The sequence below is a fragment of the Cercospora kikuchii genome (genome assembly GCF_019650295.1).
Source record: "Cercospora kikuchii DNA, contig_00001, whole genome shotgun sequence".
NCBI lineage: Eukaryota > Fungi > Ascomycota > Dothideomycetes > Mycosphaerellales > Mycosphaerellaceae > Cercospora > Cercospora kikuchii.
The window spans coordinates 2,758,250-2,782,157 of NW_025408582.1; the positions used below are offsets into that span (position 1 = coordinate 2,758,250).

Consider the following 23,908-nt stretch of genomic DNA (forward strand, 5'->3'; position numbering starts at 1 on the left):
TGGCTACATCTGACTGGACCAGATTTCCCAAATACTGTCGTCAATCATAGCAGACTGTTCCTGCTCAGAGTAAAAATAAAACATGGAACTAATATTACAAGTTGAGGTCATTACAATTTCCCATTTTCCATAGAGATCTTTCTCAATCACTGTTCGACGAGCCATCAGAAGTCTGGCGGTGCTGGCGTCGTGGTCGATAGTTGTGCGGGCTTCGCACCGCATCCCGCACCTCTAGTCAATCTTCATCCGGGTAGGCGAGTTGAGAAACAGTGCGCGAAGGGGGTTGAGGACGGCGGAGCTTCTCCTCTGCCTCGTCGGGCTTTGTCTCGCCGACCACAGCGACCTGAGGGGACTCAGTTGCGAAGAGGTCTTTCAATCCTGCAGACAAGGGAGACGTGGCGGCCTCTTCGTCCGGTGGAGTTGAGGGCAACTCGCTCGAATCGAAATCATTGCTGTTGGTGCGGACGGAGGCGTCGGTCTCTATGCTGCCGATGGAAGGCATAGAGGTGTCAGAGAGAATAGACGCGCGCTTAGATTCTTGAGAGTCGGACTGCGACACGTCAGGTGAACTTCCGGCAGACGACAAAACTTCAACGTTTGCGACTTTTGGTGTTGGTGGCTTGGTGTCCTGCTTCTTCTCAGCAGTCACAGCGCTAATGCTTGGCAGGTTGAGTTGAGATGCAGATGGCAAAGGGGAGTCGCTTTGTGGACTCAGAGCACCAGAGGATGCTGACTGGCGGCGCGTCGACTCGCTTGCAACGATAGGCGAAGCCTTTGGCTGGCCGACCAAACTGCCAAGAGTCTTTTCGTCGACCTGCTTAACACCGGTCTTCTCCTCATTCTTCTCAGCCTCCTCATCAGAAGAGTACTTGAATGGATCGTACTCGGCATTTGGGCTCATGTTCTTTGCGAGCTGTTCGGGTGGCACTGAGACAGGCGCACTGACGAAGCCGGCAGTGTCCTGGTCCTCAATCTGTTCTCCTGCTGGAACCAGAGAAAGCAGAGCTTCCGCAATAGGATCAGACGACTCGGAGGATGTGTCCTTTTCGATCTTATCTTCGGACTGCTCACTCGCCGCCGCTGACATTCTTGGATTCTCCACCATAGGGCTTGTGGCCATCTCGACCATTGCCGGCTTCTCGTCAACCTCTTCCTCGTTGTCAGTCTGGACTTGCGACATGAGAGCATCAGCAACTGGATCAGCAGCCGGGGCCTCGGACTGAGATTGTAAAGTCTCGAACGATGGGCCATCAGTGATCGAAGTGCGCTTCTGATCGTCGGCGGTCGCACCCTCGGACTGGACGAAGGAGTCCACGTAGGGATCAGCAGCGGCAGTCTCGTCCACTGGTGGTTGTGCCTGCTCCTGTGCCTTGGCTGGCGATGACAAGGAAACAGCAGGCGACTCGTCCTTGGAATCACGGCTTAGCAAGCCAGACAAAGGTGCTTGCTGACGAGGCATTACTGTCGGGTTATACCAAGATTCGGTGTTGGCTTCTCGATCGGGCGCTGTATCTTGGCCGGTCTTGTCCTCGAAAGATGGGGCGCGGGAGCTATCACGAGACATTGGTGCGCGGCTAGCAGATTGTCTCGACTCGGCTCGCATCCACAGAGATCTGACAATGGCTTGGTTCTCGCCCGGCGTTGACTCTGTAGGCACGAGGCGGGAGCTACGAGGATGCGATCCATCCCTCTCGAAACTGCGACGTGGAATATCCGGGCTTGAAATTGCGACTGCAGAGCTTGGGTCCGAAGAGCCACGCTGGGAAAATATCGCAGAGTTATGGTCTGTGGACTCACGACGAGAAAAGCTGACTCTTGAGGTTGGATCAGACGATCCACGATGAGAGACGCTGACTCCAGAGTCACGTTCCATGTCTTGGTTGGGTCCCGCGGAGAGTATGGGGCTGTCTGAGGTCATGTCTGAGAGAGTTGGCAGATCAAGCTGAGATACTGGCCGACTAGGCAAGAAATCGGAGCCAGGAGTACGATTCTCAGCTGGGCGACCATTGTCAAAGGAGTCGGTTCTGGAGAGCCGAACACCAGCCGGGGACAGAGGAGGGGACATCGAGGGGCTCCTGACTGGCGCCTCGTCACCGCCTGGCGTTGTAGGCGTGCTATCGTTGTTGTCATCCAAGCCAGGGCTAACGACCGGCAAAGGCGGGGACAACGTTCCTTCATCCCATACTCTGTCTGCGGAGGGACCATTATATTGAGGGCTCATTGACTGCCATTGACGTTCTTGGATGCGAGCAGATGCGCTGCGGGAAAGCGATACTGCTGCAGACCGAGAAAGGGATCGTGAAATCGAGCGTGAGACGGACACCGAGTTGGGGTCCATGTGTGCCAGCTGTGCTGTCCACGGATCCGGCGACTGACTAGCGCTAGGAAGGTCCTGAGCGCCAACATCTGGGCTTGCTTGCTCTAGCGCCTCGCGCAGACGAGCAGAAGAAGGCTCTGGCGGACTTGGAGCATCAAGAGCTGCTATTTGTGCATCGTATGGTCTCGGAGGGTCAGTATCGGGCATATCAGTTCCATCATCACCCATGATCACTGGAGCACGCTTGTTGAGCTCTTGGCGCAGTATCTCTGGATGGATCGGGTCCGGGTTAGCCACATCCGGACTACGCATACCTGTGGCATTTCCGGCAGGGGATTGAAGTCGGGAGTCATCGTAGTTGAATGACATGCGGGCGGATCGATCGGCTTGACGAGCAATTGCAGACGGTATAGGCACGTCTGGGGATGCATCGTTCTCAAAGACATCTGTGGCTGCGGCTTGACCCATACGATTCAACTCGCGGCGAGTTGGCGATGGAGAGCGGGTGTGCTCTCTACGCCCCTTATCGGCAGCTCTGGCAGCAGCGCGCACCATCTCATCGCCATCAGGAGACGCTGATCGTGACCGCGAGCGCGATGGGGACCGAGAGGGTGTTCGGCTGTCGAAGATCTCTGGATCTGCGGCGCCGAGGAGTTGAGCCAGAAGCGGCGACGGGATATGAGGAACCTCATATCCTGGTCGGCGTGGCCATTCTTCCTCTTCGTCGTCATCATCGATACCACGGACTGGAGAGTAGTCCCGATCGTTGGTGTCGAACTCGTCTGGAAACATTGGAACCCCATCGGGGAAGAAATCGTTGCTGTTCGCGCGCTCGTTGAATCGCTCACGCTCGCCGTAGTGCTGCTGCCAGCGTTCCTCAAAGTCCATGGCATTCATCTCCTCAGACTCCATCCGTGGTCCATGGTATTGCGGGCTCATGATTGCGCCGTAAGTCATGGGAGGCCCAGGTAGCCCACGTCCACGATCCTCAGGAATGATTGCAGAGTGTATGACAGAAGGCATGTTGTAAGGAGATTGAGCACCATCGTCACCCTCGTCGACTCTTTCCAGATCGGGAGTGCGATTGTTATCTGGTGTCCAAGTGCCCTCGATGTCTGAAGCACCCTTAGGCAGTGCAACCTGGGAAGGGTTTCTGCGAGGTGGCTGCGGGATTTCTCTGCGTCCTGCGGCGTTGGCGAAAGGCAGCTGAGTGTGCGCAGGAGTGTTCTCATCGGAAGATGCTTGGGATTGTCGGGACAGGCGGCGCATGGGCTGAATTGGCGACAAAGCTGGACGACGGGTGAGGTCGCCACTAAGCCGTTTGCCTTGATTATACTGAGGCGAAGGAGCTTCGTCATCACCCCAATCTGACATTGGTGAAGTGCCGCGGTCCGCAGAAGTTGAGCGCTGCTGTTCAATATCTCGCACTGGTAGTGGGCCGTCATCGTCCTTGGAGCCAATAGTGGTAGCAGAGGCAGAGCGCGAGGCAAGTCCAGGCAGAGGAGATCTTGGGCTATCAGTCTCCATTGGTGATGTGCCACGGTGTGTGGAAAGCGCGCGAGGAGCCACAATGTCCGGCGATGCGGCGCCAGGAGACTCGGCGGGCGACGAGTCCGACTTCCAATCGGACATCGGAGATGTACCGCGGTCGGCAGAGTTCGATCGCTGCTGCTCAATGTCACGAGTTGGCAGGGCATTGGCTGTGGCGACATCTGGCTCGCTGTCCTCGTCCTTGAAATCTGACATCGGGGAGGTTCCCGCGTCTGCTGAATGTGTACCGGGGTTGTCGATGTCTCGCGGCGACGCAATGCCGATTCCTAAGATCTCGTCTCCGCTTCCGTTCGACATCGGAGAAGTTCCAGCGTCCGCAGATTCGTAGCGAGGCGATGCGATGTCTCTGGGGCTGAAAATTGGCGCAGCACTGCGAGGTGGAGATGGACTGCGGACGGGAGATTTCATAGAGCCACGACGACTTTCGTGGTAGTCATCGGGGACGATACCAGACATCATTGCAGTTGGCGATGGAGCGCGTGGGACGTATTGGTCAGACCCTGCCTTCGACAATGGCGGACGGATGTCGTCTGTGAAGTCCTGTGGCGGTGATTGAATGCCAGCCATCTTCGCAGTAGGCGAAGGAGATCGACTCTCCGAAGGTCGGTGCGAAGCCATGGGAACCGCTTGCGAAGATGCCGTGCGGGGTGATTGAGCTGCGTCAATGTCGACCGCTGGCAGAGGCATGGTCATCGCCGGCGGCCGACTATTCAAGTAAGGAGATCCAGCTTGTACGCCCATATCCGCTGATGGTTCTGGATACTCTTCATTTCTGTTGGCGAGTTCGGTGTCAATACCCATATTCGGCGATTGAGATCTAAACCTTGAGCCAGGTCTGGAGTTATCGAAGATGAACGTGCTAGCTGGTAGCATTTCTCCAGACATGGAGCGATCATTACCGGGCGGCAAAAAGTCGAGGGGTGGAGACCTTGACATCATCCTTGATTCAGCATTGAAGGATTCATGAGATATGTCAAGTTGGGATGCCGTGCGCGAGAGGTGCCAATCTTCCGCGCCACGTGGCACGGAAGGTGTGCGCGGATTGTCAGTCTCCTCCTCTGGATCTGTCTCAGTACCCATGTCGCGGGTGGGTAATGGTGGCGAGTGCAATGCTTCGGAAGACTGGGATCGAGGTGCGTCGAACTTTTGGGATTGTGGTCGTGGTGGTGATCGACCACGCGGCAAGAAAGTGACTTCATTGCTTGGGGGATTGCTTGAGCTGGGACCCGATGTTGCCGGCAGAGGGGGAGACATTCCAGGTTGCCTCGATACCGATCTGGTGTGAGCTGTGACAGGCTCGTTGGCATATTGATCTGGTGGCCCTTGAGGTGGAGACATAGCCCTCGCTGGCGAGTTGCCATCGAACTCGTACGGATCGACCATCGGTGATCCAACCTGGAGTGAGGAGTCGCGGTAGCCTGTATGCTGCGCCGGTGGCGGTGAGCGAGACTGAGAGTAGTTACGGTCCACTGCGACCTGTGGTAAGTTAGACTGCAGAACAGGTGGTGATTGTGCCCTTGGCGGGGACGGTGCGCTCATGAATGGTTCGGGCGACATTGGTGGCTCTCGGGACGGGCCACGACGATTCATATGAGAGGGGGACCTGGAGTTTGATGATGCTAAATGTGGACCTCCAGCCATAGAGGGACGAGGAGGCGGTGATAGGGAACCTTCATCGACCTGGGTCGACTTCGATGGAGACCGAAGCTGGCGACCGCCAGGGGTCATGGACCTTGGAGTGTAGACCACTTCCTGTCGCTTGATCGGAAGCCCAGCTGAGTGAGGTGGCTCATCGAGAGAGGTATCGTCAGTTTGCGTCGTGATAGATTGTGTAGACTGCGAAGTCGGCGGTGATGGCGTCTTTGCAGCGACATCGATCGCCTCGAGAGTCCCGCTGGCCAAAGAGATGGACCGTGCTGCCGACTGTCTTGTCGGAACAGCGAACTGCGAGTTGCGTTTCGAACTTGAGCCCGCAGCTCCAACAAAGCTGCCATTGAGAGACTGATAGCCAAGCTGAGACACAGGGGGCGACTGCGAGCGGGAAGCTGGCGGCGAGTATGACTTTGGCAGGGCAACGCCTTGACCTTGCGGATCAGAGTCACGAAGAGATTCGGACATTGATTGATCGCCGTCGCTGAGATGAGCATTCACGGGAGCCTTTGAAAGCGGCTGAATTTCATCGCTGTTCTCTGCTTCTGCGAGCGCACCGAGGCCGGCGGGTCTCGCCTTGCCGTTGGTGTGCATCGGGAAGCGGCCATGGGGAATGTCGGTGATCGTGACTTCGTGGTACACATCGTGCTCGTCGCGATATGCCAGACGCGCCTCAGCAGGCTTGGTGGGCGGCTCGTGGATGATTTCAACTTTGCTATTCCCCGGCTGTGGTCGAAAGACAAGTGCAGTCGATTCGGCAGTTTCCTTCTCTGGAAACAAAGCTGCCGTTTTCTTGCTACTCCCAGGCCTGCGCCTCTCCATGTCCGAGGTGCTGCTGGATCCGATAGACTTCATGTCCAAATCGCCAATCTTGCTGGTGCCAGACTGTCCATCGAACTGCCCTTTTCGAAGCACACTCTCCATATCTGCGGGTTCATCTTGCTGTGTCATCTCGGTCGCAATTATTCCAGGTGTGTCGACATCTGAGTCATTATCATGTCGTCGTCCGAAAAGGCGCTGCGTTGCGACAGAGCCATTGGCATAGCCGCTACTCGCATCTCCGAGCCTGCCGCTGAACCAGCGCTGCATCAGACCAGCGATGGGCGGTGCGCAGATGCAGATGACCGACAAGTTGGCCTCGATAATGGCCCACAAGCCAGTATACTGGTACTCCCATGTAAGGTTCATCGCACCAAACAAGCGCACAACGTATTGCAAGCGTATGATCGCTGCAATTGTGACCACAAATCCGATGGCAAATAGTGTGGCAACGCCAACCTTTTTGTGCAGTGCGATATTGAGCCTCAGGACACTGAAGATCGGTAACAGGAACACGATCACATCATAGATGATGTTCAGCGCTCCGAAGATGTAGAGAAGTGGCGCAACTTCGATGCAAGAGCCAGTTCGTCCGGTAACTCGGTTCCAGACATAGCTAATAGGGGAGCATTGGAAAATGATTGCGAAATCGAACGCAAGTGCAGTCATGGTAAAAATACCAATGCTGATCCAACAGGATAGTCTGAAAGCTTTCGTGATGGAGTCCGCAGTCCAGATTCGCAAGTACAATAAGACGGCGGCGATTTTCGTAGTCATGACGACGGTGATGTACAGGATCTCCCCAATGTAAAGCCATCGTAGAATGTCTTCAATGCTGTCGACCGTGTTCGTATAGAGATCCGTGGCGAGTCCCAGTTTCGTCTCTTGGTTTAAGCTGACGTCCAGTACAACAACGAGCGCGAGTGAACCCAAGACAACCCAATCATCCCAACTGATGCCGCTCCCGTTCAGACCCCGCCATCTTGACAACAGCCTCAGTGCCACGAAAAGAACTGCCACTGAGAAGAAGGCCCAGGTAACGCCATACAAGGTATTTGCGTTGTTGCGGACCGGTCGATTGCAGGTTGTGGCTTGGTATTGTAGACCATCTGAAATGATGTTAGAACTAGACAAGGGATATATAGCGCATCACGTACCAAGTTGGTCCTGCATTGAGGAAGAACATTGTGATGCCAGGCACGACTCATATGCAGTCCTTACGGTTGCAGTACAGAAGCACACATCGTCGGCTTGACAGTTGTTCGGAAGTTGCGTAACGCATGTTTGTGCACATGCTGAAAGTGTGCTCTGCTCTGCTTGCCGTGCGGAGATAGTCGTAGCATATGAGTCTGAGCCTACAGTCAAAGCCAGTAAAGGCAAGACCAGTATGCCCGGCACCCACAACATCGCGTTTGGTGACGGCCGAGGAGTCGAAGGCCGGATGCGGTTGACGAGAACATCAGAAGCGAGTGCTAGGCCGGAGGCGCGCTATATTTGTTGCTGCACCAGGTCCATCGAGATGGCGCACGTCTTGCGACTCATGGTCTACAAGCACCGCACTGTTTGGCACGAGGCTGGAGACAAGCGCGGACATGCCCAAGGCGTTCTCCACCAGAGCCTACGGCCACTAGGCCAAGGTATCGGCGACTGTGTGCGGCTGTCCGATCTGGCCATGGTGCTGTGCTGAGCTGAGATCGCCTGCACCAGCCTGCAGCCTCAATGTGGTTGGACTCGCTGATCTCCTTGTGGCTCTGACTCGTGGGAGCTGTGCCACTGCATCACTCTGCATTGGCAAGCACAATGTGAGAAGCAACACGATTCAGTGGCAGCGAAGACGCGTTGCGGCCATTGGACTTCTCATCATGTTGACAAAGCGCTGCCGTTTTCCAAGCTGCGATGATGCCCTCCCGCTTGAGTCGCTCGATTGTCCTACCGTAATGCATCGAGCAAAGGACGTCATTGCTCACGATTGAGTGCGACTGCTATGCCAGATCACCAGTTTCCATCACAACGACGCGACTCAATCGGAATTGGATGGTGCAATGCATGCCTTCACAATGCTCAATGGTATGCTCCATGTGCCGACGAGGTGAGGTCGGAGTGATTCTCCAACATCGGGTCGCGGACAAGGACTTTCCTCCCACGATGCCGCGAGACAGCAGAACCAAGCGCGCTGTGGGGTATCCGTCTCGTTCCTGAACGATCGCCTGAACTTTGGCTGCTGCTCGTGCGGGCCGGCAACGCGTTCCGACAGCCACAAGTCCAACCACAGAGCAGCGTGCATGGACGCCCAACAGAGACGCGTCGATGGCATCGTGAATCTCGATCTGTACAAACAAAATTCATTCCCTCAGTGGAGGACTGCGTTGCTCGCCTGCGTCTGTCACTCGGTCGTTTATCTCGAGGCACGCGCTCTGCTTCTGATGAGTTTGAGATCTAGCAGGTAGTTTGTATCCTGGTGAAGTCTCCGTTTCATGAGATTGAAGACGCAGCTCGCTGTGCTCGAAGTGCTTGCCGTCGCATCTCGCAAACGAGAGTCGAATTCGAACTGTACAATTCGGGCTCGTGCCTGACACGGTAGCAATTTCGACATGCGCTCAAAGCGCCAAAGGGCCCGCCTCACGGACATGGATGTTATTAGTGATGAGGTCGTCCAAGCGCTGGTAGAAGCCGTGCGAGCAATAGCAGAGCTGACATATAGTTCACTCTCAGTGTGTGAGAACAAGGAACGCCCCAGGCTTGTTGACACTGTCAGATCAGGACCCCATTGTTTGTGGAATGTTCCGAGATAAACGAGGTAAAGCTGATGAGCAGCCAAGTCACCCTTGACATGGTAGAGGGTACCGTCGTCCCGCTGCCCGACGTCTCCGAAACTGGCATCCAGCTGTCTGAGAGCGACAGCTTGCGGCGCGATGGAGGTGCCCAGGTTTCCTGCTTTGTTCGGAGCAGATCGTCTGGGCAATGTGTGATATCTCAAAGCTCCTCGGTCGTGCATCAAGCTGGCTGCTTACAGACGACTCGCAAGTTGCTTCTACCCAGTAATGGCGGTGTTCACGCAGCCCAGTACAAGGACGGCGCAGCGATGGTTGTGCGACAGCGACAGCTGCACATGACTGAGTCTTGGAAAGGGTAGTTCATGCGGAAGGTAGTACCTCTCGGAAAGCTGCCGAGGACGTGTTGTGTCGAAATTTCATCGCACGACTGGAAGCAGTGCCTTTGGCCGTGTGGTCCTCACGTCAGAGTGGTTAACATGTACACCTTTAGAGCAATAATCACGCCTCTGGGTATTCTTCAAGACGAAAATGCTGTGCCAAGTTGAAGCATTTCAGTCGAAGGGATGCAAGGTTCGGCGCCCAGCAATCAGCCTTAGCAAACTGACTAAGCAGCGACAGAGTACCCACCAACTTCGGGCAGGTGTCAATGAACACTTTCCCAACGACATTGCACACTCTATGTCTAGGACGAAGATACTGTGGTGCCGACATTGTTCAGTAATGCTTCACATGGCTTTGATGCCTTGGCTAATGTCATTCTAGGCTAGGAGATTCGTGAACGACGCCCCAGATCTCAATTCGTTGCCTTGTATTTCATCATCAATACCACACCTCACTTCCTCTCCACATCTTCAAGCTTGATATCTGTAGTGGGCTTCTCAACACTGTCCCCTCGCTCGGCATCAACATCTTTTTCAACATTCGCAACCGTCTGGCCACCAATAACAGCATTCTCGAATTTGCTTCCTCGCTTCTCAGGACCGATGGCGGCAGTGAAAGCGATTCCGAGAGCGATGATTGCAGTTGCAACGCCCATAGTCGGTCCATAAGATGGCACACGCTCTCCACGAGCCGAAATGAGGTTAGACTCGGAGATAGCATTAACGATTTGGGCAGAGGGCGAAGAGATCATGTTTCCGAGTTGGTACTTTGCGATTGTCAGCGATGCTCACGAATTGCACGAATCAATGCTGCTTCTTGACTTACAGTGATACCAGGGAACGATGAACGGAAGGCAGGAGGCGAGAGCTCGTTCAGGTGGATAGGAATCACACCCCAGGCTCCTTGAACGAAGAATTGAATCATGAAACCAGACGCCGAAAGACCTCCAAGAGAAGTTGGCAAGATCCAAGCGGGGATTATGCAGGCGCTGATCAGTGCTGAGACAACCATAGCACGACGACGGCCGGCCCATTGGCTGAGGTATCCAATGACAGTGCCACCGACACAAGCACCAGTCTTCATCAGGATACTGGCAATCGAGGCATCGTGGTTGTCCATGCCTTTTTGAGTTCGCATGAAAGTGGTGTAGGAGTCTTGACTGTTGTGGCAGAGACCCGTTAGCAAATGCTCGCATGAAAATTATGCGCAGAACGATGGAAGCTTACGAAGTGTGAGAGTAGAAGTTGAACCAGGTCATGAGAATGATGCAGTAGATGCACATCTTCCACTCCTTTGCCAACATGGTCTTCGTCTCGGCCCAGAAGACACCAGCAGAAGCGCCCTTGTGGCCCGCAGCCTTGCGCTCACGGAATTGCTTGCTCTCAGGGAAAGCGACGCGGATGAGACCAACACCGATACTGAGTCCTGCTGCGATCCAAAAGACGGTCTTCCAGGATTCGACCGAACCGCCAACGCCAAGATTGGCACAAGCAGCACAGACATAACCGAACGAGTAACCTTGCTGCAGGATACCGGACATGAGACCACGGGCTTGGACAGGGCAGTTCTCCAGAGCCTAAGGAAAGTATGTCAGAGAAGTGAGAACCAATACCATCTTTCGAAAATTGATTACCATTGCGACGGCATTTCCATATACGCCACCCATGAAGAGACCGAACAACGATCGCACAGCAAGGAATTGCCCGAACGTGGTGCTGTAAATCGTTGCGATCTGCAGAATACCAAGAATTATCATGTTGGCTACCATGGGCCACTTACGACCGAATTGATCCTGCCAGGTGTGCTGTCAGTGGTTGTCCTCGCAGCTTACGTCTTCCACATTAACCTACACCAAGAAGTCCGAAGATCGCGGCACCGATAGAGCGCAGAAGAAGAGTGAGGGTGATCGCAGTCGTGATGTTCGTGTTGGAAGTGTCATAGTAAGACGCAAGCTTGGTGGTTTGGATACTCAGAGCGTGGAAATCGAATGCATCGGCCTTTTGATCGCAAGTCAGCATTTGCTATGCATTGTACAATTTCAACATATGCCTTACCGACCAAGATGCAAAGCCGACAATGAAGAAAAGCCATGCAGTCGGTGAGAGCTGCGCCAACAGAGAAATTGGGTTCTTCAGAGGAGCTGGCCTCTGCCATTCTGTACGAGATTCTCCAAATTCGTTTGTGATCTCAACTCGCTGCTCCCATCGAAACAGATCTCCAAAGCTTTGCTTCGCAGTTGCGAAGATGCCAGTCGCAACGGGTTCTGCTGATTTGCCTGTGGACTCCATGTTTGATGCACAAAAAAGACGAGGAGCGGAAATCTGTTTTGGAGCCGGCGACACAGTACCACAACCACTACATACTTAACGGCGCACACGCAGCCTTCTTGTACTTCCGTGTAATGTCATCATTGCAGTTGTCCGATGATACCTTGCCCGCGCCCAGACCTGGCCAAGCAGCGGGAAGGCTCCTTCGCATGATGGTCTGCTGTGGCTTTTCACACCGCGCGACCGCGCGACCAGCGGTTGAGACTCCATTAAGTCTTGACCAAACTTGGCACATTCCCGATTTCCAAGACTTCAAAGGCCGAAGAGTCCTCGTGCATCCACTGCGAATTTCGCTGTTCCGACCGCACACGAAGGGCATTCATTGGCGCACGGTCATGCTATGAACAGTCTACCGGTGCCGCTCCGATACTTTTTCTGAGCTCGTGGAGATGGTGGGTGACAAGATGCATAAGCGGTCTTGGAATTAAATGAAGATCCAGCTTGTCAAGGCTGGTCATTGGCTTGAGAGGCTTCAGCTCGTCGCCAAGGACGCCGCAAGTCTTAGCTTTGGGGAAGCAATGCCAGTGATCGCGTGGCGGTTATAATGCTGATGTTTCCTTGGCTCCACTTCGAACTGTCGTGTGTCGGGGTCCCCTTGGGGTCTGGAGGCTCCAACGCCTGGAGGCAATCCACTTTCCATGCAACAGTCACGAGAGATGGGATCTAAGCGACCTCTTGGCGCGAAATTCCAATCTTCGGGATGCTCTTTTCGGCCTGGTCAAAATCGGCCAGACTCGGACCGGCATTCGATACTGCAACACGGCCAATGCTCTTGTAGAGAAGACTGCACTTTAGTGAGCTATCATCGGCTGTTGCACTTGGTCGGGTTCCGCTTAGAAATGTTTGAAACGCACGTGGTCCGTTGCGGTGACTTGGCGTAAAGTAACGACTGCGACATCTTCCGCTGCCCAGTAGTGTTGGCCAGGGCTCCGTGGACTTGCTCAGTAGAAATGTCGAATATGGCCGCGGCCCCTGAATTGGATCTCTGGCTCTTTGTTCAATGATTTCATCGTTTTGCAACATTCTCACTTGTCACTTTCCGATACAGCGTTCGGCAAGCGGTCGCGCTTCTTCCTGGCAATTGGGCTGAGACGTCCTTCCATTCTAATCCTTTCAAACGCAATTGGCAGAGCAGTGCGATCTCTTCTTCGCCCCAGCGTCCGGGAGTTGATCTCTTGTTAATATGGGTACGCAATTCGCTGATTCTTCTCTTGATGGAAGTCGATGTCCTATGCGGTATTGCCTTCTGAATCTCTTGAAAGCTGTGCCCATCTTTGCGTAATGTACGTAACTGCTCGTCTTCAACAGGAGTCCAGGGGCCTACAGCAAATGGAATATCCTGGTTGCTTCGTCGGCGCTGGAACTGATTTCGTACGCCTTCAAGCGAGCGGTGAAGCCGGTTCGCGATCTCTCGCAAAGACATACCAGATTCACGCATCTCAAGAGCTTTGAGATATTCTGCTTCGGTCCATCGTTGCCTTGGAACGGACTCGGGCTTTTCTTCCACTTCAAAATCGCCTGATTCTAGTCGCCGAACGTCCTTGTTCTGTCGAAATTTCCCCACATCGTCTGGGCGTTCCGGAGTCCACCAACCATTCTTCCGTGCATCGAACTTAGACACTTGCAGGACAGCATATCTGGATCGCTTCAATACTGCTGCCGCGTCACACAGCCTCTTGCCATCAGCCAGAAGCGCTCTCAGCTGATTGAGTTCATCTTGCGTCCAGTCCCCGTTCTGCCGCTGGCCGGAGGAATCTGAGAGCCATCTTAAGTGAGTCGGGCTGCAGCGTCTCGCCGTTGGTTGGATGGTAATAGTATGAGTGAGGCGAGCGATCAGCCGGGCCGTAGGCAACTGCAACCCATGCAGAAGTCTCATACGTGTCCAGTACGAGGGGTCGAGATGCACTGATGATGCCTTTTGATGTCTTGGATGAAGACCGATGTTGTTATTCAGTATGCATTGCCTCCTCCTGAGAAAGGAAATTACAGCTTTCGGAACGGCTTCACTAAATTCCGTGCCTGCTTGACTTGTACCTCCTAACGATACTGCCGCGCAACTGCTTCACTCCTCTTGCGAAGAGAACGATTTGGCGAGAAGAGTGTATCGGTATTGACGACATTGGGAGGAATTGAAGAATGAATATTATGGTCAAGAAGTATGACAACGAATCATCATACATAAACAGCCGCGCAAAAGAGGTATCTGGAATAGCAATCGAACGCCGAACCATCCTGTCGTTTCATCGTGATTGTCGGGGAAAGCGCAGATCCCGCATGCTTGGAACAGGCAATCCCACTTACTCCTCCATCTCATCGTCGACCCCTAGTGTGATGGTATCCTCTCCCTTGGCATTCAAGACGCCCTCCATCTCTTCATACTCTCTCTCCACCTCTTCAGCGACAAACTCCTCATAACTCTCCAAACTCGTCTGAATGTGGATCTTGAAGTCAACCACTGTTTTCAGAATCCTCTCTAGTTCCGTGTGCAACTCTTCTCGCAGTTCCGCAGCCCGGAACGTCAATTGCTCATACTCCAAATTCACGCCCATTTCTCTCTGTTCCATAAGTTGCACGCTCTCGCCCAGCCCAACTCGGACTTTGTTGAGTTCTTTCTCCATCTTCTCGATTTGAGCTTCGGAGTGCATGGCAGCGGCCGAGGAGATTTCGCGCATCTTTTCGAATTCTTCCTGCGCGCCACTAACGCGGTGTTTGAGCGTTTCGAGTTCGGAGTGCTTGTCTTCGAGGGCTTCGCGAGTTTTGTCTAAAATGTCAATCTTGGCCATGTCTTCTTCCAGACTGGCGTTCCGACGTTCGGAAATAGTCTTGCGGAGTTGCTGGAGAGACAATTTGATCTGTTTGAGGTCCGGTGCAGGAAGCAGAAGATGAGGAGCGTATCCATTGTTGGGGTCTTGCAATAGTCGATCGTTCGCTGCATCAGTGCTGGTGGATGAGGAGAAGTCTGGTCCAGAGTTGACGCGCAGGCGCAGTTCGTACTCTATTCCATTGGCGTTATGTGCCGTGGAGGGAATGATCCCGATTTGATAGCCCAGGGAGTTGTACTTTTGCACTGCGCTCTCCAGATCATCCAGTTTTGACCCTGTCTCAACTTCCTTCTTGCCAGTTCGTTCCTTTGCCTCTTCTAAACGCGTTTGTGTGGCCTCGACACCCTTTATCAGTCGTTCTCGTTCCGTGTTCATACGATCAATATCCTGTACAGAGAGTCCTTGATCGTCAACCTTCTGTTGCAGGTCTGCGCGCTCAGCTTCTGCCTCTGCCATTTCTGCTTCACATCTTTCGATTTCTTGCTGCAGTAGGTCTGCGCGATGGGAGTATTTTTCCACCTTCGCGTCCATGCTTGCATTGTACTGTTCGAACTTCTGCTTGTCCTCTTCCAGAATCTTGATGGTCTCATCCAGTTTGGCCAGTCGAGGAGCGGATTTGCTCAGCTCGTCAATCTGCTCTTGCAGTCTCTTAGACTCTGCCTGCAGCTCTTTTACTTGCTCCAAGTTCGCTGCATTCGCTTGTTCAAATTTCATGGCCATGGCTTCAATGTGTGGCTGAATCCTCCTCTTTGCCTCTTCTTCCTCGTCATCGTCGTCTTCGATCGACAACCATTCTCGATACGCGTTAGACAGAAAGTCGAATGTGATGCGGTCCGCGGACACGTCGAAGCCAGCCTCGATACATGCGTCATCCCACATGCCCATGCTATATTGCTCCATCATCTTCGCAAGCAACATCATCCAGTGCAGCAGTCCCAGAAACGTGCTCCAATTGTTACCTCCCACCGCAGCAAGCTGGCTTTTGCTGATATTCTTCTCGAATGGATAGCGCATTTGCTTGAGCAAAGGAGGCACTTCGGCATCTATGTTCTTTTGGAAGCGGTATGCCGGGTCGATCTGATGGTACAAGAACTGGAACATCAGATTGAAGTCTTTCTGCGTCGGTGAAGTCATAGTCTTGTGGGTCAAGTTGTGCTTCATTTCCAGCTCAAAGTTGCGCTGGGTGAGGAACTCCATAAGCTCCTGGCCCATTGCTTGCCTCGTCTGTGAATCGCGCAATCGTCGTGGGTCGGTGGGAATGCCATTTGTCGGAGGAGCAGTCGCGAAGAATGACTGATGCCCTTGAGGTCCAAATCCAGCTGAGGGTCGCGCGCTGTATACAGAACTCCTCCGCTGGGTGCTCGCCTCGAATTGGATGGGGTTTGCAGGTGTCGAAGTGACGGGCGCAAAGCTCTTCCTCCCACCCGTGCTCGCAAAGAAGTTTTGTGTGCTCGGTCGCTGGACGGTGCTGAAGCCGCCCATTCCTGCCAGATTGTCGCCTGATGAAGAGCGTTGGAACATGGGCTGCGCCGGCCGGCCAGGCGCAAGGGACATTCTACTTCCCGATGTTGACCGGTGATGTGTCGCCGTCGCGGGCGCATTGTGGTAGTTGGACTGGCTGTTGGATCGCTTCATCGCTGAAGCGGGCATCGGTATGGCGGACACATTGTGTGAGACGGGCGCGAGACTCTGCGATATGCCATCAGCGACTGTTTATGCGCCGGCACATGTTGTTATTGCTGTCGCGACTCACCTCTCGCGGTCGGCGCACAGAAAAGAGACCTGGTTCCTGCGACATGGTCGTTCGTCGTGTCGAGTCCATATTGTCGCGTATGACACGTGCGCTTGCGGTCGTTGCGATGTGTGAGCTTGGTGGTTCTTGCCCCAAGTTTGCAAGTGTAAACAAAGCGGCGGAAGGAGCAACCCGCGCCGTGCAGGGATCACCGGGAAGCTCGCCGATCAAGCCGAGGCATCACGAGCGAGTGCCGTCTCGTCTGGTGCAGACTAGTTAACACCTCCACTGTTTGCACATTGTTGCGCCGTGTCATTGGAAAGACAGTCTTGCAGAACATACAGCAACTGCATTCTGCTCGCAGTGCCGCCACGATGGTCCGCGAGGACCTGGTTGAAGGAGCCATTTCCTGTACGCATCCAAACGCCCTCCGTCCGCCCGGTGCGAGTCGCACTGCTGTACTGACACTATGTGAACATAGTCCTCCAAGACCCCTCCGTCGCTTCGGCTCCTCTGGAACAACGCGTCGCTTTTCTACGCTCCAAGAACTTGACACAAGAAGAGATCGATACTTCACTCGCGCGCGTCGGTCAATCGCCCCCGCCTGGCACGGCCTCGCAACCTCCCGCCCAGTACCGCCAACCACAATATAACAACTACAATGGTGGCTATGCACAACAACCATATGGAGGCTGGCAACAACCTCCTCCCGAGCCTCCGAGGCGAGATTGGAGGGACTATTTTATTGCTGCTACTGTTGCTTCTGGCATAGGGTACGGATTGTACTGGACGGCAAAGCGATATGTTTATCCACTTATCGCACCCCCAACGCCGCCTCAACTTGAGCAGGACAAGAAGAGCGTGGATGAGGCGTTCGAGAAGACGTTCCAGCTTCTGGAGCAACTGTCTGCCGATACGGAAGAGCTGAAGAACGCCGAGGCGCAGCGGAAGGAGAGATTGGATGCTGCCCTGTCCGAAGTGGAGAGCGTGATCTCTCGAATGAAGCTGGCGAATGACGAACGGGAACAAGAAGCAAAGAGGAACGCACGAGAGTTGAACGAGTTGCGAGATCTGATACCACGGGCCATTGAGAAAGAGAAGCAGGCGCAGGAAGAGAGGCTAAAAGAGCTCGGCACAGAAATGAAGAGTCTGAAGACATTGGTACAGAATCGCATGCGCGATGGCGGAGCTGCACCAAGCAGGACGACTCCCAGCTTTCCTGGCTCTCAGGGACACAGCGGACAGGTGCTGGGCTCCAGCGGACAGGTGCTGGGCTCCAGCGCCCAAGTGAATGGCACTTCTTCCGCTCCTGCCGTACAGGAACCTGCGACAAACGGCACAAACGGCGTTTCTTCACCTGCAACGGAGACAAAGTCGTCGTCTCCATATACTAGCGCAGCCACACCATCGACAAGCTCGAACCCTTACCAGTCACGCTTGCTTGGAAATAGTGGTGGCAAGGCTGCCATTCCCGCATGGCAACTAGCTGCAAAGAAGAAGTCGGAAGATGCAAAAGCGGCGGCCGCCGAGGGAGCTTCCAGTACTCCTAACGTTCAGGAGAGTGGCACTGTGCAGGATGCGGTTGACGGATCATCGTAATAATTGCATTGACGGGTGGGCGTCGTTCTCTACTGTTCTGGGTATGTGTTGTGTATGAAAAGCTTTTATGACCCGAATCTACGTGCTCGTTATTGTTGTGAGGAAGACAACTTTCCTGTGCTTGATGTCCAACATGCATGGTTACTGATTACAGAGCCGCTGTTTGAAAGCATGCAAAGATTGAACTCTAGCCGTATCTACAGGAAGAGGGTCAGCACGAGTAGAAGATGTGGACTGGCAGTGAAGCCATGGGGGCCAGGGGCGTGGAAGGAATTCGAGGGCGTCAAAAGGCGAATCAAATTTTGATGACGTACCGGTCGAGCGCGGACTCCCGAGCATCGTGCGCGGCTTCACATGCGCCGCGATCTGTGGTCTACAAAGTATCTTCACGTAAGCATAGTAATGCGCCTTCGGTGACCACAATTTCTACATTGCCATTATGGCTTCAAAGGTGCTCTCACACGTCGATATCGCCACAAATCGCTTCGCTGTCCTCGCCACATACCGCCATCTCCTCCGCGCAACGGGGATAGCATTCAATGGTACATCGCAGACGACTTGAACTACGACTACCCATCAACTATACTGACCCTTCGCTTCTAGGCGACGCTCACATGCTACGCTCTTCCCGTGCTTTTGCTCGAAGTGAATTCCGCAACGGCGCAAAACTTCCTGCCGACAGTGTCGAGGCAGCACAAGGCGTAGAACATGCACAGGGTGTCACGCAAATCCTGAGGGAAAATGTTGTGCAAGGGAGACGAGTGGGAGATGTTGGCGAGAAGTACAAGTTGAATATCCATGAGCATACGCAGAGGCTGGATAATGATACTGCTGGAAAGTTGAAGGGTACTACCAAGAGCTTCAAGGAGGTGAAAAACGCAAGTTTGCTATAAGGAGAGTTGGGCATGGCACTCAAGAATGGACAAACGAACATCGTCGATAAGGCCGAGGCGATCCAAGAGGCAATGACCGCGAGGTGATCAGCACCACTCTGTGGCGTGAAGCCAGTCCCACGCTTCATCGTCTGGACAAGGCCGTAGAAGACTTCGCCCATTACAGCACGTGCTGCTGAATATGGCAAGACGATGCGGGCGCGCCTACAAGTGCTTGTAAGGTGGTAGCGGAAAAGCGTGGGCCGAAGGACAACTACATCGATATTTACCCCGGCTCAAAACCTCATGCGTCACACGAGCACCTAGGGCAACGACGCCGAGGAGATATCTTAACAGCTTGGCTCCCGGACTGTGCCTGATGGCATTGATTGACATCGGGACACAACGAATGACGGACAGTCGAGCTTGGGAAACTGGTAGTGGAGAGAGCGTTACCGAACTGTCGGCGGTGCCAATCGAGCGAAGGAACTTTGAACGGTGGAAGCAATCGGCAGCTCTCATTGTACAGTTTATCCGTAACTTTGAAGGCGGGTCCAGATCACGACCTTTGCGCTCAGCAGTCAGTTGGTTCCAGTGCCAGGCATATCCTTGTGCGAATTAAGCGAAGGCATTAGGAAACGAGTTGGCTACGTGACCTGCGATGCGAATAAAACTCACAGTACACGGAACCCCGTTGACCACGATGTGCATCTACTGGCACATAACGAATGTCCATTCACACGAAGCACATTTCAATCTACCAAGTTGTCGACCTGCATCGTTTCCTCGCTTTCCGGAGCGTGAGATTAGTTCATTAATCAATAGTGATCCTGGACACTGGATATAGGGTTACTTGTGTTGTTTTGCCGCCTTGGCCGCATCAAACCTGGGTTGTGCTCGACGGAGCGCCTAGGTCCTGAGTGGATCGATATCCATGTAGACACAAAGCTTGAAGGAAAGCTGGTGACCAAAATATGCCTTCGTTGCGAGGTCTTGCTGTGCAACTGCCGGCCATAATGGTGTCGATAACCATCGCTCCGCGAAGCTACTTAGTCTAGACATACGAACCATTGCTAGCCGTCCTCCAAATCGACATACGACTGCAAACCCTCAGAACGGCTTCAGTGCAGCGTTTCAACAGCATGGGCAACCGATACGCTGCATTGGCGGCGATCTTGGTGCCATTGGCACGATGCATCACGCCAGAGTCAGTATAATGATCAGTAAAACCATTCGCAGCTCACTGAAGGCGACAGGCAAATGATATCAGCACCACGGTACAGTCCTGCGATTCCGAACCCAAGCGGAGAATGGGCGTTCTACACAAGCAAGAACTATTCGTTCGAAAAGCACGAAGCGTCAACGACATGGAAGCTTTTGCATCTTCCGACTGGGGACATTACTGATCTGCCATGGAACGCCAATATCTCCGAAGCCGTCTGGGTAGGACCAACCAATACTTCAGTCCTGTATATCAATACAACCAATCCAGACACTCCCGGAGGGGTGACTCTATACACTCTAGACCTCGCCGATGCCAAAGCTGAGCCCAACCTGGTGGCTTCCTTGCCAGCGCCGTACGCTGGACTTAAAGCTGCGACAACCTCTTCAGGCGATATCAACTTTGTGATCAATTGCTTAGCGTATGCGAACAATGGCTCCGCGTACAACGAGAAATTAGCAACGAAGCCTGCTCACAAAGGCATGTTATACGATGCGTTCCCGGTGACCTACTTCGATAGCTACATACCTCAGGAGCGATACGCAATTTTCTCTGGTGTGCTCAAGAAGAGTAGCAACTCTTCCGGCTACACTTTTGATGGAACCACGAAAAATCTGCTACGGAACCTCAATTACACTGTCACGAGACCGGAGAGTCCTCAGGTTATGAGTCAGGGTGACGACGGCGACTACGATCTGAGCCCAGACGGTTCACTGGTGGCATTTTTGACCCTCGCTCCGGAACGGTCCAAAGGGGTCAACACCCTCAACTATATATATCTAGTGCCTCACGACGGCTCTTCCGCTCCGGAGAAGCTGAATGGTCCAGGCAGTAAAGCACCAGTCAATTCTCGTGGCTTCACTTGGCCTCCCAAATTCTCACCAGACGGCAGAAAAATCGCGTACAGTCAGCAGGATGATCCTGACTATGGTTGGGATCGCTTTAGGTTGTATATTGCGGATGTGGGCAGCAAGGAGATTCATTCAGTCGCAGCAGATTGGGATTACTCTGTGGACGCTTACAAATGGGCACCCGGAGGCAAGGAGCTCTATGCTCAAGTGGACTACTATGCAGCAACACGATTATTCCCAATACCCGTAGATGCCCCTGCTGACTACAAGCCTACAAATATCACAGGCGACACGAGACTCAGAGACTTTTTCTTCCTTCCGGACGGCAAGGCGCTGGTCTCAGCAGACGCCGCTTGGGCTTCGTTCTTGCTCTACACAGTAGCTCCAAATGGCGATACGCATTACTACTACAAATCGAATGAACGGGATCCAGAGCTCGTTGGTCTTGGCCCGCAGGACATCGACTCCTACTGGTACGAGGGCACCTTAGGAGATCAACAGCAGGCTTTCATGGTCTTTCCAACAAACTTTGACCCGAAGAAAGTTTACAGCATGGCTTTCATTGTCCATGGAGGTCCGCAGTCCTTTGCAGGCAGCCTGTGGAGTACCAGGTGGAACTTCAAGACGTGGGCTGACCAAGGATACATTGTGGTGCTCCCAAACCCCACGGGCAGTACATCATACGGGCAGGCTCTTATCGATCGCATTCAAGGCGAATGGGGAGGTCTACCGTACGAAGACCTTGTGAACGCTCACAAATACGCCTGCGATAACTTCCAATACATCAACTGCAGCAACTCCATCGAAGCCGGAGCTTCGTACGGCGGATACATGACCAACTGGCTACAAGGCCATGATCTCGGAAAGCAATTTAAAGCTCTTGTCTGTCACGACGGCATCACGAGTACATACAGCATGTGGAGCCAAGACGGCGTCGACGGCGTTATCAACCAATTCAATGGTACGCTCTGGGAACAGCCGAGTCGGTCAGTCTACGATCGCTGGGACCCTTTGAAGCATGCGAGTAATTGGTCTACTCCCATGTTTGTGATTCATAGCGAGAAGGACTACCGAATCCCGATCAGTGAAGGGTTTACCGTTTTCAATGTGCTGCAGTACCTCGGTGTTCCTTCGAGGTTTTTGAAGTTTTCTGACGAGGGACATTGGATCAACCATCAGGAGAATAGCTTGTTCTGGCATCAGGAAATTTTCAATTGGATCAATTATTGGACGGGGAAGATCGACAAGCTGGATGATAATGCGATCACTCAGTGAGGAGGAGAATGTTGCAGTTGGATTTCGAGAATCGGAGTGCCTTTGACGGGTAATCGATGAAAGTGTGCGAGTTTGACTTATGCTGTTCGTGTCTTTCAAAGGACGACGACCACTATCTAACCATGGATACCTCTGAATGCAACTACCTCAGAGTGCAAACGCAGGTCGCTAAGCCAATCAGCAAAGCTGTTCATGGATCGAGAGCCAATCTAGTTAGGCGCTTGCACTCAGAGGTCGTTGCATTCAGAGGCATTCACGGTTATCTATACGGGAACAAAAGCGTTTCATGACCGCAACTTTCTGTAACGATCGGCAACTCTGCCCAAAGCCTTTTAGATTCATTTCTGGCGATGCCGCCAAGGCTTAGGTCTCAGCGGGCGCTCCAAAGCCCATGTAGTTGACTTCAGGTCTTAGTAGCCATTCGAGACTGCTACGTATTGCTATCGACTCTTACCATGCGCGATCTCGCACAAGACGCTTTTGCAGTTGCATGTCTTTTCTCATGATAGTAACGCGCTTTGCGTGGATGGCTGTCGAGCGTTAGTAATACACTCCTATCGCACAGACTCTGTTATGATCTCGATTCTTTAACTCTAAGAGGTCGAATTTGGCGGGGTAGTTGGTAGCATTGCATCCGTGGGGTTTGAACGAGGTGCTTCCGCAGAGAGAAGGCCTGAGCTGGAGTTGACTCAGAGCGAAGACGTCTACGACCATCCCGGCCAGCTTGCAGCGCAACGGCAGCGCAAGATCAATACTAGACGAGATACGCACGATGCAATGTCTAGTTGGCGAGTTGTTGACGGCGGGATTGAATGTATCTCTGTTCGTGAATTCAGCGGTTGTCAGGGGCATTTGCTTGACTGAACGTCTCGGTAAAGTAACTTGATTATAGAAATCACATGCTTAACAACACTGCCATCGGTGTGGGGAGAACCAATCCCCCTTCATCTGAAGTTCAGCGAAGTTGCACCTTGCCATCTTTCAGGGCAGGCATCGCATAAACATATATTGAGCCGATCCGGCACAGCTTTAGCGAAGCTAGCACCTCCCCCGACATCAAGCGTTCTGGCAAGGGCGAACATGCCTTCAGGAAGGGAAGCAAAACTTTCTAGGAGGAATTTTCGGGGAAAGGAAATAGCCAATCTGTTGCCCTTCCTCGAAACCACGACTCTGCCTGCTTCCGATAAAATCCAGTACACAGCGGCACGACCTAGCGGAACGAAGAGCAAGCAACTAGACGCTTATATCTTGAGCAAAGGCGAGGCCCATATCCTTCTCCAAGGAACGAAGTCCATCTATGCTCCCGTATTTATCCCAGCTGGAGCACCAGACGTCTGCAATTCCTCGAGCCGTCCCATCGAACATCGACACCACGTCCTCACAAGAAGCATATAGATGAACCGCTTAATGCGAATATTGCAGCTATGCTCGCAGCTGCACGAGCCGGACAAGGCGAAAAGGCTTTCCTGAAGCGTTGACGACTTACACTACCGAAAGCGAACATTTTTTTCACGTATTACTAACTGTTATGGTGAGACGGCATAGTCTGAGGGCATACTTCACCATCCTAGAACTGTTTTTCGAGTTTTCTACGCGCGCAACGGCATGTTTTTATATCTTGGAATTGTTATTCGGAGTTCGCAACCGCGCAAAAGCATGTATTATAGCTAGAAGAGAATAGCTCCTAGAGAACGATAATGTCTAATATATACCAGA

The 23,908-nt window shown here is 53.2% G+C and overlaps 7 protein-coding genes across 7 annotated transcripts; 3 read left to right on the forward strand and 4 right to left on the reverse strand.

Annotated features, from left to right (window-relative positions):
• Positions 1–235: 235 nt before the first annotated feature.
• Positions 236–7,744, reverse strand: CKM354_000104400 (uncharacterized protein; the record flags this gene model as incomplete). Its single annotated transcript, XM_044796153.1, has 2 exons — positions 236–7,446; positions 7,495–7,744. The coding sequence occupies 2 exons, from the start codon at positions 7,742–7,744 to the stop codon at positions 236–238; spliced, it is 7,461 nt and encodes a 2,486-aa protein (XP_044652088.1).
• A 2,199-nt stretch (positions 7,745–9,943) lies between these two features.
• CKM354_000104500 (uncharacterized protein) lies at positions 9,944–11,780 on the reverse strand (the record flags this gene model as incomplete). Its single annotated transcript, XM_044796154.1, has 6 exons — positions 9,944–10,258; positions 10,318–10,651; positions 10,719–11,068; positions 11,126–11,284; positions 11,343–11,489; positions 11,547–11,780. 6 exons carry the CDS (start codon positions 11,778–11,780, stop codon positions 9,944–9,946), a joined length of 1,539 nt encoding a protein of 512 aa, XP_044652089.1.
• A 1,045-nt stretch (positions 11,781–12,825) lies between these two features.
• CKM354_000104600 (uncharacterized protein) lies at positions 12,826–13,695 on the reverse strand (the record flags this gene model as incomplete). Its single annotated transcript, XM_044796155.1, has 1 exon — positions 12,826–13,695. One exon carries the CDS (start codon positions 13,693–13,695, stop codon positions 12,826–12,828), a length of 870 nt encoding a protein of 289 aa, XP_044652090.1.
• A 421-nt stretch (positions 13,696–14,116) lies between these two features.
• CKM354_000104700 (uncharacterized protein) lies at positions 14,117–16,463 on the reverse strand (the record flags this gene model as incomplete). Its single annotated transcript, XM_044796156.1, has 2 exons — positions 14,117–16,330; positions 16,395–16,463. 2 exons carry the CDS (start codon positions 16,461–16,463, stop codon positions 14,117–14,119), a joined length of 2,283 nt encoding a protein of 760 aa, XP_044652091.1.
• A 284-nt stretch (positions 16,464–16,747) lies between these two features.
• Positions 16,748–17,972, forward strand: CKM354_000104800 (uncharacterized protein; the record flags this gene model as incomplete). The annotated part of the gene is made up of 2 exons (XM_044796157.1): positions 16,748–16,784; positions 16,855–17,972. The coding sequence occupies 2 exons, from the start codon at positions 16,748–16,750 to the stop codon at positions 17,970–17,972; spliced, it is 1,155 nt and encodes a 384-aa protein (XP_044652092.1).
• A 439-nt stretch (positions 17,973–18,411) lies between these two features.
• CKM354_000104900 (uncharacterized protein) lies at positions 18,412–18,865 on the forward strand (the record flags this gene model as incomplete). Its single annotated transcript, XM_044796158.1, has 2 exons — positions 18,412–18,514; positions 18,576–18,865. The coding sequence occupies 2 exons, from the start codon at positions 18,412–18,414 to the stop codon at positions 18,863–18,865; spliced, it is 393 nt and encodes a 130-aa protein (XP_044652093.1).
• A 1,121-nt stretch (positions 18,866–19,986) lies between these two features.
• On the forward strand, positions 19,987–22,192 carry CKM354_000105000 (uncharacterized protein; the record flags this gene model as incomplete). Its single annotated transcript, XM_044796159.1, has 2 exons — positions 19,987–20,051; positions 20,101–22,192. 2 exons carry the CDS (start codon positions 19,987–19,989, stop codon positions 22,190–22,192), a joined length of 2,157 nt encoding a protein of 718 aa, XP_044652094.1.
• Between the last annotated feature and the right edge of the window lie 1,716 nt (positions 22,193–23,908).